This window comes from Oncorhynchus mykiss, unplaced genomic scaffold, assembly GCF_013265735.2.
Source record: "Oncorhynchus mykiss isolate Arlee unplaced genomic scaffold, USDA_OmykA_1.1 un_scaffold_259, whole genome shotgun sequence".
Classification (NCBI taxonomy): domain Eukaryota; kingdom Metazoa; phylum Chordata; class Actinopteri; order Salmoniformes; family Salmonidae; genus Oncorhynchus; species Oncorhynchus mykiss.
In genome coordinates this window covers 114,849-132,345 of record NW_023493715.1, presented here as the reverse complement: position 1 = coordinate 132,345, position 17,497 = coordinate 114,849, and the positions used below count along the sequence as shown (strand labels likewise).

The following is a 17,497-nucleotide window of genomic DNA, read 5'->3' as shown; positions in this document are numbered from 1 at the left end:
TAACACACAGGTAATATAACATCTATATAATAGTGATGGGGGGGGGGGTCCATAGATATACAGACCTCTAACACACAGGTAATATTTAATATAACATCTATATAATAGTGATGGGGGGGGGGGTCCATAGATATACAGACCTCTAACACACAGGTAATATTTAATATAACATCTATATAATAGTGATGGGGGGGGGGGTCCATAGATATACAGACCTCTAACACACAGGTAATATTTAATATAACATCTATATAATAGTGATGGGGGGGGGGGGGGGGGTCCATAGATATACAGGCCTCTAACACACAGGTAATATTTAATATAACCTCTATATAATAGTGATGGGGGGGGGGGGTCCATAGATATACAGACCTCTAACACACAGGTAATATTTAATATAACATCTATATAATAGTGATGGGGGGGGGGGGGGGGTCCATAGATATACAGACCTCTAACACACAGGTAATATTTAATATAACATCTATATAATAGTGATGGGGGGGGGGGGTCCATAGATATACAGACCTCTAACACACAGGTAATATTTAATATAACCTCTATATAATAGTGATGGGGGGGGGGGGGTCCATAGATATACAGACCTCTAACACACAGGTAATATTTAATATAACATCTATATAATAGTGATGGGGGGGGGTCCATAGATATACAGACCTCTAACACACAGGTAATATTTAATATAACCTCTATATAATAGTGATGGGGGGGGGGGGGTCCATAGATATACAGACCTCTAACACACAGGTAATATTTAATATAACATCTATATAATAGTGATGGGGGGGGGGGTCCATAGATATACAGACCTCTAACACACAGGTAATATTTAATATAACATCTATATAATAGTGATGGGGGGGGGGGGGTCCATAGATATACAGACCTCTAACACACAGGTAATATTTAATATAACATCTATATAATAGTGATGGGGGGGGGGGGGGGGTCCATAGATATACAGGCCTCTAACACACAGGTAATATTTAATATAACATCTATATAATAGTGATGGGGGGGGGGGGGGTCCATAGATATACAGACCTCTAACACACAGGTAATATTTAATATAACATCTATATAATAGTGATGGGGGGGGGGGTCCATAGATATACAGACCTCTAACACACAGGTAATATAACATCTATATAATAGTGATGGGGGGGGGGGGTCCATAGATATACAGACCTCTAACACACAGGTAATATTTAATATAACATCTATATAATAGTGATGGGGGGGGGGGTCCATAGATATACAGACCTCTAACACACAGGTAATATAACATCTATATAATAGTGATGGGGGGGGGGGGTCCATAGATATACAGGCCTCTAACACACAGGTAATATTTAATATAACATCTATATAATAGTGATGGGGGGGGGGGGTCCATAGATATACAGACCTCTAACACACAGGTAATATTTAATATAACATCTATATAATAGTGATGGGGGGGGGGGGGGGTCCATAGATATACAGACCTCTAACACACAGGTAATATTTAATATAACATCTATATAATAGTGATGGGGGGGGGGGTCCATAGATATACAGACCTCTAACACACAGGTAATATAACATCTATATAATAGTGATGGGGGGGGGGGGTCCATAGATATACAGACCTCTAACACACAGGTAATATTTAATATAACATCTATATAATAGTGATGGGGGGGGGGGGGTCCATAGATATACAGACCTCTAACACACAGGTAATATTTAATATAACATCTATATAATAGTGATGGGGGGGGGGGGGGTCCATAGATATACAGACCTCTAACACACAGGTCATATTTAATATAACATCTATATAATAGTGATGGGGGGGTCCATAGATATACAGACCTCTAACACACAGGTAATATTTAATATAACATCTATATAATAGTGATGGGGGGGTCCATAGATATACAGACCTCTAACACACAGGTAATATTTAATATAACCTCTATATAATAGTGATGGGGGGGGGGGGGGGGGGTCCATAGATATACAGACCTCTAACACACAGGTAATATTTAATATAACATCTATATAATAGTGATGGGGGGGGGGGTCCATAGATATACAGACCTCTAACACACAGGTAATATTTAATATAACATCTATATAATAGTGATGGGGGGGGGGGTCCATAGATATACAGACCTCTAACACACAGGTAATATTTAATATAACATCTATATAATAGTGATGGGGGGGGGGGGGGGGGTCCATAGATATACAGACCTCTAACACACAGGTAATATTTAATATAACATCTATATAATAGTGATGGGGGGGGGGGTCCATAGATATACAGACCTCTAACACACAGGTAATATTTAATATAACATCTATATAATAGTGATGGGGGGGGGGGGGGGGTCATAGATATACAGACCTCTAACACACAGGTAATATTTAATATAACCTCTATATAATAGTGATATTGCATATCACAATATTATTTTGTTCCATTATATCGATACTTTCGATCTTGTAAAAAAACAATATATATATATTTTTTTATTTTATTTTATTTTGCTAGGTAGCGTTAGCTAGCGCTATTCAGCTGTACCTAACTTTACCTCCATCTTGTTTTTAAATAGTGAACATGTTTTCAGAGCTTGTTTTCTCTCTGCACCAGACACACAGTGAACAATCTGTTTGGAACCTCGAATTTCAATAGAATCAATACATATAGAATCACAATACATGGAGAATCACAATACATCTAGAATCACAATACATGGAGAATCACAATACATGGAGAATCACAATACATCTAGAATCACAATACATCTAGAATCACAATACATCTAGAATCACAATACATCTAGAATCACAATACATCTAGAATCACAATACATGGAGAATCACAATACATCTAGAATCACAATACATCTAGAATCACAATACATGTAGAATCACAATACATCTAGAATCACAATACATGTAGAATCACAATACATGTAGAATCACAATACATGGAGAATCACAATACATGTAGAATCACAATACATGGAGAATCACAATACATGGAGAATCACAATACATCTATAATCACAATACATGGAGAATCACAATACATGGAGAATCACAATACATGGAGAATCACAATACATGTAGAATCACAATACATGGAGAATCACAATACATGGAGAATCACAATACATGGAGAATCACAATACATGTAGAATCACAATACATGTAGAATCACAATACATCTAGAATCACAATACATCTATAATCACAATACATGGAGAATCACAATACATGGAGAATCACAATACATGGAGAATCACAATACATGTAGAATCACAATACATGGAGAATCACAATACATGGAGAATCACAATACATGGAGAATCACAATACATGGAGAATCACAATACATGTAGAATCACAATACATGTAGAATCACAATACATCTAGAATCACAATACATGGAGAATCACAATACATGGAGAATCACAATACATGGAGAATCACAATACATGGAGAATCACAATACATGGAGAATCACAATACATCTAGAATCACAATACATCTATAATCACAATACATGGAGAATCACAATACATGGAGAATCACAATACATGGAGAATCACAATACATGTAGAATCACAATACATGGAGAATCACAATACATGGAGAATCACAATACATGGAGAATCACAATACATGGAGAATCACAATACATGTAGAATCACAATACATGTAGAATCACAATACATCTAGAATCACAATACATGTAGAATCACAATACATGGAGAATCACAATACATGGAGAATCACAATACATGGAGAATCACAATACATCTATAATCACAATACATGGAGAATCACAATACATGGAGAATCACAATACATGGAGAATCACAATACATGTAGAATCACAATACATGGAGAATCACAATACATGGAGAATCACAATACATGGAGAATCACAATACATGTAGAATCACAATACATGTAGAATCACAATACATCTAGAATCACAATACATCTATAATCACAATACATGGAGAATCACAATACATGGAGAATCACAATACATGGAGAATCACAATACATGTAGAATCACAATACATGTAGAATCACAATACATCTAGAATCACAATACATCTATAATCACAATACATGGAGAATCACAATACATGGAGAATCACAATACATGGAGAATCACAATACATGTAGAATCACAATACATGGAGAATCACAATACATGGAGAATCACAATACATGGAGAATCACAATACATGGAGAATCACAATACATGTAGAATCACAATACATGTAGAATCACAATACATCTAGAATCACAATACATGTAGAATCACAATACATGGAGAATCACAATACATGGAGAATCACAATACATGGAGAATCACAATACATCTATAATCACAATACATGGAGAATCACAATACATGGAGAATCACAATACATGGAGAATCACAATACATGTAGAATCACAATACATGGAGAATCACAATACATGGAGAATCACAATACATGGAGAATCACAATACATGTAGAATCACAATACATGTAGAATCACAATACATCTAGAATCACAATACATCTATAATCACAATACATGGAGAATCACAATACATGGAGAATCACAATACATGGAGAATCACAATACATGTAGAATCACAATACATGGAGAATCACAATACATGGAGAATCACAATACATGGAGAATCACAATACATGGAGAATCACAATACATGTAGAATCACAATACATGTAGAATCACAATACATCTAGAATCACAATACATGGAGAATCACAATACATGGAGAATCACAATACATGGAGAATCACAATACATGGAGAATCACAATACATGGAGAATCACAATACATGGAGAATCACAATACATGGAGAATCACAATACATCTAGAATCACAATACATGGAGAATCACAATACATGGAGAATCACAATACATCTAGAATCACAATACATCTAGAATCACAATACATGTAGAATCACAATACATCTAGAATCACAATACATGTAGAATCACAATACATGGAGAATCACAATACATGGAGAATCACAATACATGGAGAATCACAATACATGTAGAATCACAATACATGGAGAATCACAATACATGGAGAATCACAATACATGGAGAATCACAATACATCTATAATCACAATACATGGAGAATCACAATACATGGAGAATCACAATACATGGAGAATCACAATACATGTAGAATCACAATACATGGAGAATCACAATACATGGAGAATCACAATACATGGAGAATCACAATACATGGAGAATCACAATACATGTAGAATCACAATACATGTAGAATCACAATACATCTAGAATCACAATACATGGAGAATCACAATACATGGAGAATCACAATACATGGAGAATCACAATACATGGAGAATCACAATACATGTAGAATCACAATACATGGAGAATCACAATACATGGAGAATCACAATACATCTATAATCACAATACATGGAGAATCACAATACATGGAGAATCACAATACATGGAGAATCACAATACATGTAGAATCACAATACATGGAGAATCACAATACATGGAGAATCACAATACATGGAGAATCACAATACATGGAGAATCACAATACATGTAGAATCACAATACATGTAGAATCACAATACATCTAGAATCACAATACATGGAGAATCACAATACATGGAGAATCACAATACATGGAGAATCACAATACATGGAGAATCACAATACATGGAGAATCACAATACATGGAGAATCACAATACATGGAGAATCACAATACATCTAGAATCACAATACATGGAGAATCACAATACATGGAGAATCACAATACATCTAGAATCACAATACATCTAGAATCACAATACATGTAGAATCACAATACATCTAGAATCACAATACATGTAGAATCACAATACATGGAGAATCACAATACATGGAGAATCACAATACATGGAGAATCACAATACATGTAGAATCACAATACATCTAGAATCACAATACATGGAGAATCACAATACATGGAGAATCACAATACATGGAGAATCACAATACATGGAGAATCACAATACATCTAGAATCACAATACATGGAGAATCACAATACATCTAGAATCACAATACATGTAGAATCACAATACATCTAGAATCACAATACATGGAGAATCACAATACATCTAGAATCACAATACATGTAGAATCACAATACATCTAGAATCACAATACATGGAGAATCACAATACATCTAGAATCACAATACATGTAGAATCACAATACATCTAGAATCACAATACATGGAGAATCACAATACATCTAGAATCACAATACATGGAGAATCACAATACATCTAGAATCACAATACATGTAGAATCACAATACATCTAGAATCACAATACATGGAGAATCACAATACATCTAGAATCACAATACATGTAGAATCACAATACATCTAGAATCACAATACATGGAGAATCACAATACATCTAGAATCACAATACATCTAGAATCACAATACATCTAGAATCACAATACATCTAGAATCACAATACATGGAGAATCACAATACATGGAGAATCACAATACATGGAGAATCACAATACATCTAGAATCACAATACATCTAGAATCACAATACATCTAGAATCACAATACATGGAGAATCACAATACATGTAGAATCACAATACATGTAGAATCACAATACATGGAGAATCACAATACATGTAGAATCACAATACATCTAGAATCACAATACAAGGAGAATCACAATACATGGAGAATCACAATACATGGAGAATCACAATACATGGAGAATCACAATACATGTAGAATCACAATACAAGGAGAATCACAATACATCTAGAATCACAATACATGGAGAATCACAATACATGGAGAATCACAATACATGTAGAATCACAATACATGTAGAATCACAATACATGGAGAATCACAATACATGGAGAATCACAATACATGTAGAATCACAATACATCTAGAATCACAATACATCTAGAATCACAATACATGGAGAATCACAATACATGGAGAATCACAATACATCTAGAATCACAATACATGGAGAATCACAATACATGGAGAATCACAATACATCTAGAATCACAATACATGGAGAATCACAATACATGAGAATCACAATACATGTAGAATCACAATACATGGAGAATCACAATACATCTAGAATCACAATACATGGAGAATCACAATACATCTAGAATCACAATACATCTAGAATCACAATACATGGAGAATCACAATACATCTAGAATCACAATACATGGAGAATCACAATACATCTAGAATCACAATACATCTAGAATCACAATACATGTAGAATCACAATACATGTAGAATCACAATACATGGAGAATCACAATACATCTAGAATCACAATACATGTAGAATCACAATACATGGAGAATCACAATACATCTAGAATCACAATACATCTAGAATCACAATACATGGAGAATCACAATACATGGAGAATCACAATACATGGAGAATCACAATACATCTAGAATCACAATACATGTAGAATCACAATACATCTAGAATCACAATACATGGAGAATCACAATACATGTAGAATCACAATACATGGAGATTCACAATACATCTAGAATCACAATACATATATAATCACAATACATGGAGAATCACAATACATGGAGAATCACAATACATGGAGAATCACAATACATGGAGAATCACAATACATGGAGAATCACAATACATCTATAATCACAATACATGGAGAATCACAATACATCTAGAATCACAATACATGGAGAATCACAATACATGGAGAATCACAATACATCTAGAATCACAATACATGTAGAATCACAATACATCTAGAATCACAATACATGGAGAATCACAATACATGTAGAATCACAATACATGGAGAATCACAATACATCTAGAATCACAATACATATATAATCACAATACATGGAGAATCACAATACATGGAGAATCACAATACATGGAGAATCACAATACATGGAGAATCACAATACATGTAGAATCACAATACATCTATAATCACAATACATGGAGAATCACAATACATCTAGAATCACAATACATCTATAATCACAATACATCTATAATCACAATACATGGAGAATCACAATACATGGAGAATCACAATACATCTAGAATCACAATACATGGAGAATCACAATACATGTAGAATCACAATACATGGAGAATCACAATACATGGAGAATCACAATACATGGAGAATCACAATACATCTAGAATCACAATACATCTATAATCACAATACATGGAGAATCACAATACATGGAGAATCACAATACATGGAGAATCACAATACATCGAGAATCACAATACATGGAGAATCACAATACATGGAGAATCACAATACATCTAGAATCACAATACATGGAGAATCACAATACATCTAGAATCACAATACATCTATAATCACAATACATGGAGAATCACAATACATGTAGAATCACAATACATGGAGAATCACAATACATGGAGAATCACAATACATGGAGAATCACAATACATGTAGAATCACAATACATGGAGAATCACAATACATGGAGAATCACAATACATGGAGAATCACAATACATGGAGAATCACAATACATGTAGAATCACAATACATGGAGAATCACAATACATGGAGAATCACAATACATCTATAATCACAATACATGGAGAATCACAATACATGGAGAATCACAATACATGGAGAATCACAATACATGTAGAATCACAATACATGGAGAATCACAATACATGGAGAATCACAATACATGGAGAATCACAATACATGGAGAATCACAATACATGTAGAATCACAATACATGTAGAATCACAATACATCTAGAATCACAATACATGGAGAATCACAATACATGGAGAATCACAATACATGGAGAATCACAATACATGGAGAATCACAATACATGGAGAATCACAATACATGGAGAATCACAATACATGGAGAATCACAATACATCTAGAATCACAATACATGGAGAATCACAATACATGGAGAATCACAATACATCTAGAATCACAATACATCTAGAATCACAATACATGTAGAATCACAATACATCTAGAATCACAATACATGTAGAATCACAATACATGGAGAATCACAATACATGGAGAATCACAATACATGGAGAATCACAATACATGTAGAATCACAATACATCTAGAATCACAATACATGGAGAATCACAATACATGGAGAATCACAATACATGGAGAATCACAATACATGGAGAATCACAATACATCTAGAATCACAATACATGGAGAATCACAATACATCTAGAATCACAATACATGTAGAATCACAATACATCTAGAATCACAATACATGGAGAATCACAATACATCTAGAATCACAATACATGTAGAATCACAATACATCTAGAATCACAATACATGGAGAATCACAATACATCTAGAATCACAATACATGTAGAATCACAATACATCTAGAATCACAATACATGGAGAATCACAATACATCTAGAATCACAATACATGGAGAATCACAATACATCTAGAATCACAATACATGTAGAATCACAATACATCTAGAATCACAATACATGGAGAATCACAATACATCTAGAATCACAATACATGTAGAATCACAATACATCTAGAATCACAATACATGGAGAATCACAATACATCTAGAATCACAATACATCTAGAATCACAATACATCTAGAATCACAATACATCTAGAATCACAATACATGGAGAATCACAATACATGGAGAATCACAATACATGGAGAATCACAATACATCTAGAATCACAATACATCTAGAATCACAATACATCTAGAATCACAATACATGGAGAATCACAATACATGTAGAATCACAATACATGTAGAATCACAATACATGGAGAATCACAATACATGTAGAATCACAATACATCTAGAATCACAATACAAGGAGAATCACAATACATGGAGAATCACAATACATGGAGAATCACAATACATGTAGAATCACAATACAAGGAGAATCACAATACATCTAGAATCACAATACATGGAGAATCACAATACATGGAGAATCACAATACATGTAGAATCACAATACATGTAGAATCACAATACATGGAGAATCACAATACATGGAGAATCACAATACATGTAGAATCACAATACATCTAGAATCACAATACATCTAGAATCACAATACATGGAGAATCACAATACATGGAGAATCACAATACATCTAGAATCACAATACATGGAGAATCACAATACATGGAGAATCACAATACATCTAGAATCACAATACATGGAGAATCACAATACATGAGAATCACAATACATGTAGAATCACAATACATGGAGAATCACAATACATCTAGAATCACAATACATGGAGAATCACAATACATCTAGAATCACAATACATCTAGAATCACAATACATGGAGAATCACAATACATCTAGAATCACAATACATGGAGAATCACAATACATCTAGAATCACAATACATCTAGAATCACAATACATGTAGAATCACAATACATGTAGAATCACAATACATGGAGAATCACAATACATCTAGAATCACAATACATGTAGAATCACAATACATGGAGAATCACAATACATCTAGAATCACAATACATCTAGAATCACAATACATGGAGAATCACAATACATGGAGAATCACAATACATGGAGAATCACAATACATCTAGAATCACAATACATGTAGAATCACAATACATCTAGAATCACAATACATGGAGAATCACAATACATGTAGAATCACAATACATGGAGATTCACAATACATCTAGAATCACAATACATATATAATCACAATACATGGAGAATCACAATACATGGAGAATCACAATACATGGAGAATCACAATACATGGAGAATCACAATACATGGAGAATCACAATACATCTATAATCACAATACATGGAGAATCACAATACATCTAGAATCACAATACATGGAGAATCACAATACATGGAGAATCACAATACATCTAGAATCACAATACATGTAGAATCACAATACATCTAGAATCACAATACATGGAGAATCACAATACATGGAGAATCACAATACATCTAGAATCACAATACATATATAATCACAATACATGGAGAATCACAATACATGGAGAATCACAATACATGGAGAATCACAATACATGGAGAATCACAATACATGTAGAATCACAATACATCTATAATCACAATACATGGAGAATCACAATACATCTAGAATCACAATACATCTATAATCACAATACATCTATAATCACAATACATGGAGAATCACAATACATGGAGAATCACAATACATCTAGAATCACAATACATGGAGAATCACAATACATGTAGAATCACAATACATGGAGAATCACAATACATGGAGAATCACAATACATGGAGAATCACAATACATGGAGAATCACAATACATCTAGAATCACAATACATCTATAATCACAATACATGGAGAATCACAATACATGGAGAATCACAATACATGGAGAATCACAATACATCGAGAATCACAATACATGGAGAATCACAATACATGGAGAATCACAATACATCTAGAATCACAATACATGGAGAATCACAATACATCTAGAATCACAATACATCTATAATCACAATACATGGAGAATCACAATACATGTAGAATCACAATACATGGAGAATCACAATACATGGAGAATCACAATACATGGAGAATCACAATACATGTAGAATCACAATACATGGAGAATCACAATACATGGAGAATCACAATACATCTAGAATCACAATACATCTAGAATCACAATACATGGAGAATCACAATACATGGAGAATCACAATACATGGAGAATCACAATACATCTAGAATCACAATACATCTAGAATCACAATACATGGAGAATCACAATACATGGAGAATCACAATACATCTAGAATCACAATACATGGAGAATCACAATACATCTAGAATCACAATACATCTAGAATCACAATACATGGAGAATCACAATACATGGAGAATCACAATACATGGAGAATCACAATACATCTAGAATCACAATACATCTAGAATCACAATACATGGAGAATCACAATACATCTAGAATCACAATACATCTAGAATCACAATACATCTAGAATCACAATACATGGAGAATCACAATACATGGAGAATCACAATACATCTAGAATCACAATACATGGAGAATCACAATACATCTAGAATCACAATACATGGAGAATCACAATACATGGAGAATCACAATACATGGAGAATCACAATACATCTAGAATCACAATACATGGAGAATCACAATACATCTAGAATCACAATACATCTAGAATCACAATACATCTAGAATCACAATACATCTAGAATCACAATACATGGAGAATCACAATACATGGAGAATCACAATACATGGAGAATCACAATACATGTAGAATCACAATACATCTAGAATCACAATACATCTAGAATCACAATACATCTAGAATCACAATACATCTAGAATCACAATACATCTAGAATCACAATACATGGAGAATCACAATACATGGAGAATCACAATACATGGAGAATCACAATACATCTAGAATCACAATACATCTAGAATCACAATACATGGAGAATCACAATACATGGAGAATCACAATACATGGAGAATCACAATACATCTAGAATCACAATACATCTAGAATCACAATACATCTAGAATCACAATACATGGAGAATCACAATACATGGAGAATCACAATACATGTAGAATCACAATACATGGAGAATCACAATACATGGAGAATCACAATACATGGAGAATCACAATACATGGAGAATCACAATACATCTAGAATCACAATACATCTAGAATCACAATACATGGAGAATCACAATACATGGAGAATCACAATACATGGAGAATCACAATACATCTAGAATCACAATACATCTAGAATCACAATACATCTAGAATCACAATACATGGAGAATCACAATACATCTAGAATCACAATACATGGAGAATCACAATACATCTAGAATCACAATACATGTAGAATCACAATACATCTAGAATCACAATACATGGAGAATCACAATACATGGAGAATCACAATACATGGAGAATCACAATACATCTAGAATCACAATACATCTAGAATCACAATACATCTAGAATCACAATACATGGAGAATCACAATACATCTAGAATCACAATACATCTAGAATCATGAGAATCACAATACATCTAGAATCACAATACATCTAGAATCACAATACATGGAGAATCACAATACATGGAGAATCACAATACATCTAGAATCACAATACATCTAGAATCACAATACATGGAGAATCACAATACATCTAGAATCACAATACATGGAGAATCACAATACATGTAGAATCACAATACATGGAGAATCACAATACATGGAGAATCACAATACATCTAGAATCACAATACATGGAGAATCACAATACATGGAGAATCACAATACATGGAGAATCACAATACATGGAGAATCACAATACATCTAGAATCACAATACATCTAGAATCACAATACATGGAGAATCACAATACATCTAGAATCACAATACATCTATAATCACAATACATCTAGAATCACAATACATGGAGAATCACAATACATGTAGAATCACAATACATGGAGAATCACAATACATGTAGAATCACAATACATGGAGAATCACAATACATGGAGAATCACAATACATCTAGAATCACAATACATCTAGAATCACAATACATCTATAATCACAATACATGGAGAATCACAATACATGTAGAATCACAATACATGGAGAATCACAATACATGGAGAATCACAATACATGGAGAATCACAATACATCTAGAATCACAATACATCTAGAATCACAATACATGGAGAATCACAATACATCTAGAATCACAATACATCTAGAATCACAATACATCTAGAATCACAATACATGGAGAATCACAATACATGTAGAATCACAATACATGGAGAATCACAATACATCTAGAATCACAATACATGGAGAATCACAATACATGTAGAATCACAATACATGGAGAATCACAATACATGGAGAATCACAATACATCTAGAATCACAATACATCTAGAATCACAATACATCTATAATCACAATACATTGAGAATCACAATACATGTAGAATCACAATACATGGAGAATCACAATACATGGAGAATCACAATACATGGAGAATCACAATACATCTAGAATCACAATACATGGAGAATCACAATACATGGAGAATCACAATACATCTAGAATCACAATACATCTAGAATCACAATACATGGAGAATCACAATACATGGAGAATCACAATACATGTAGAATCACAATACATCTAGAATCACAATACATCTAGAATCATGAGAATCACAATACATGAATTACTGGTCTCATCCCTCTGTCTGAAGTGTGTTCTCTGGAGGCTAAACGTGTGTGTGTGTGTGTGTGTGTAGGAGGTGTGTGTCCATGACCACCTGGCAGTGCGTGTGTGTGGTGAGATGCTGAAGGACCCTTCAGCTCCCGAAGTCCGTCTCTACGCCAAAGTACTGAACAGTCTGGAGCTCAGTGCTGACGGCAACACAACTAGAGACCTGGTGACCCTGTTACAACAAGTTACACAGGTACAGTACTGACAACAACACAACACCTGGTGACCCTGTTACAACAAGTTACACAGGTACAGTACTGACAACAACACAACACCTGGTGACCCTGTTACAACAAGTTACACAGGTACAGTACTGACAACAACACAACACCTGGTGACCCTGTTACAACAAGTTACACAGGTACAGTACTGACAACAACACAACACCTGGTGACCCTGTTACAACAAGTTACACAGGTACAATACTGACAACAACACAACACCTGGTGACCCTGTTACAACACAACACCTGGTGACCCTGTTACAACACAACACATTACCTGATGACACCAAACTAACTGTCTGTGTAGGAGGTGAAGGATCGTATCGCTCTGCGTGCTGTGGAGAAGCTGATTGGACAGCTGCAGGACTCCAACAACCAACCAGATCTCAGCACTACGACACTACAGCCTGTAGATGTCAACACTGAGGGTAAAGAGAGAGAGGAGACTAATACTGAGGGTAAAGAGAGAGAGGAGACTAATACTGAGGGTAGAGAGAGAGGAGACTACTACTGAGGGTAAAGAGAGAGGAGACTACTACTGAGGGTAAAGAGAGAGGAGACTACTACTGAGGGTAGAGAGAGAGAGGAGACTAATACTGAGGGTAGAGAGAGAGGAGACTACTACTGAGGGTAGAGAGAGAGAGAGAGGAGACTACTACTGAGGGTAGAGAGAGAGAGGAGACTACTACTGAGGGTAGAGAGAGAGAGAGAGAGAGGAGACTAATACTGAGGGCAAAGAGAGAGAGAGGAGACTAATACTGAGGGTAGAGAGAGAGAGAGGAGACTAATACTGAGGGTAAAGAGAGAGAGGAGACTACTACTGAGGGTAAAGAGAGAGAGGAGACTACTACTGAGGGTAGAGAGAGAGAGGAGACTACTACTGAGGGTAAAGAGAGAGAGGAGACTACTACTGAGGGTAAAGAGAGAGAGGAGACTACTACTGAGGGTAGAGAGAGAGAGGAGACTACTACTGAGGGTAGAGAGAGAGAGGAGACTACTACTGAGGGTAGAGAGAGAGAGGAGACTACTACTGAGGGTAGAGAGAGATAGGAGACCACTACTGAGGGTAGAGAGAGAGAGGAGACTAATACTGAGGGGAGAGAGAGGAGACTAATACTGAGGGTAGAGAGAGAGAGGAGACTACTACTGAGGGTAGAGAGAGAGAGGAGACTACTACTGAGGGTAGAGAGAGAGAGGAGACTACTACTGAGGGTAAAGAGAGAGAGAGGAGACTACTACTGAGGGTAAAGAGAGAGAGAGGAGACTACTACTGAGTGTAGAGAGAGAGAGAGGAGACTACTACTGAGGGTAGAGAGAGAGAGAGGGGACTACTACTGAGGGTAAAGAGAGAGAGGAGACTACCACTGAGGGTAGAGAGAGAGGAGACTACTACTGAGGGTAGAGAGAGAGGAGACTACCACTGAGGGTAGAGAGAGAGAGGAGACTACTACTGAGGGTAGAGAGAGAGAGAGGAGACTACTACTGAGGGTAGAGAGAGAGAGGAGAGACTACTACTGAGGGTAGAGAGAGAGAGGAGACTACTACTGAGGGTAGAGAGAGAGAGGAGACTACTACTGAGGGTAAAGAGAGAGAGGAGACTACTACTGAGGGTAGAGAGAGAGAGGAGACTACTACTGAGGGTAGAGAGAGAGAGGAGACTACTACTGAGGGTAGAGAGAGAGAGGAGACTACTACTGAGGGTAGAGAGAGAGAGAGAGAGAGGAGACTAATACTGAGGGCAAAGAGAGAGAGGAGACTACTACTGAGGGTAGAGAGAGAGAGGAGACTACTACTGAGGGTAAAGAGAGAGAGGAGACTACTACTGAGGGTAAAGAGAGAGAGGAGACTACTACTGAGGGTAGAGAGAGAGAGGAGACTACTACTGAGGGTAGAGAGAGAGAGGAGAGACTACTACTGAGGGTAGAGAGAGAGAGGAGAGACTACTACTGAGGGTAGAGAGAGAGAGGAGACTACTACTGAGGGTAGAGAGAGAGAGGAGACTACTACTGAGGGTAGAGAGAGAGAGGAGAGACTACTACTGAGGGTAGAGAGAGAGAGGAGACTACTACTGAGGGTAGAGAGAGAGAGAGGAGACTACTACTGAGGGTAGAGAGAGAGAGAGGAGACTACTACTGAGGGTAGTGGGTCATGTTACTGTTAGACTGAATCAGATGACATGGAGAGAGAGAGAGATGTAACTCCTAAAGTCTTCATCTCTACAGAGGCTGCCAACCAGGACCTGGACCAGTCTGCCAAGAGGCCCAGGAGAGGTATTACCCCATCTTACACACCTCCTGCTAACCTCTGACACGGTTGAGCGCCACTAACAGTTGATCGTGTGTGTGTGTGTAGGTCAGAGGAAACCCTCCACAGCCAAAGGAGCCAAGAAGTCCAGCAGATCGGCTGAGTCCTCCGAGGAGAGGTGAGAGGAGGGGAGGAGAAGTGTGCTTAATCGTCCCTGAATGTTGAAATGGATCCGTTCTGTATATCACCTTTAATTTCTCCCTCCTCCTCTCCGTCTCCCTCCTCTCCGTCTCCCTCCTCCTCTCTGTCCGTCTCCCTCCTCCTCCTCTCCGTCTCCCTCCTCTCCGTCTCCCTCCTCCTCTCTGTCCGTCTCCCTCCTCTCCGCCTCCCTCCTCCTCCTCTCCATCTGCCTCCCTCCTCCTCTCCGTCTCCCC

At 36.1% G+C, this 17,497-nt stretch overlaps 1 protein-coding gene across 7 annotated transcripts in view; it reads left to right on the top strand.

Moving 5' to 3' along the window:
- LOC118936640 (condensin complex subunit 3-like) overlaps window positions 1-17,497 on the top strand; it is an 81,110-nt gene that overhangs the window by 62,767 nt on the left and 846 nt on the right. For 6 of the 7 annotated variants that reach the window (XM_036973503.1, XM_036973502.1, XM_036973504.1 and 3 more), the window contains 4 exons: window positions 14,622-14,789; window positions 15,127-15,277; window positions 17,042-17,089; window positions 17,172-17,241. In XM_036973503.1, coding sequence (XP_036829398.1) covers window positions 14,622-14,789; window positions 15,127-15,277; window positions 17,042-17,089; window positions 17,172-17,241 — 437 coding nt within the window. The remainder of the gene's footprint in view (window positions 1-14,621; window positions 14,790-15,126; window positions 15,278-17,041; window positions 17,090-17,171; window positions 17,242-17,497) is intronic. The other variant, XM_036973507.1, reaches the window with a different exon arrangement.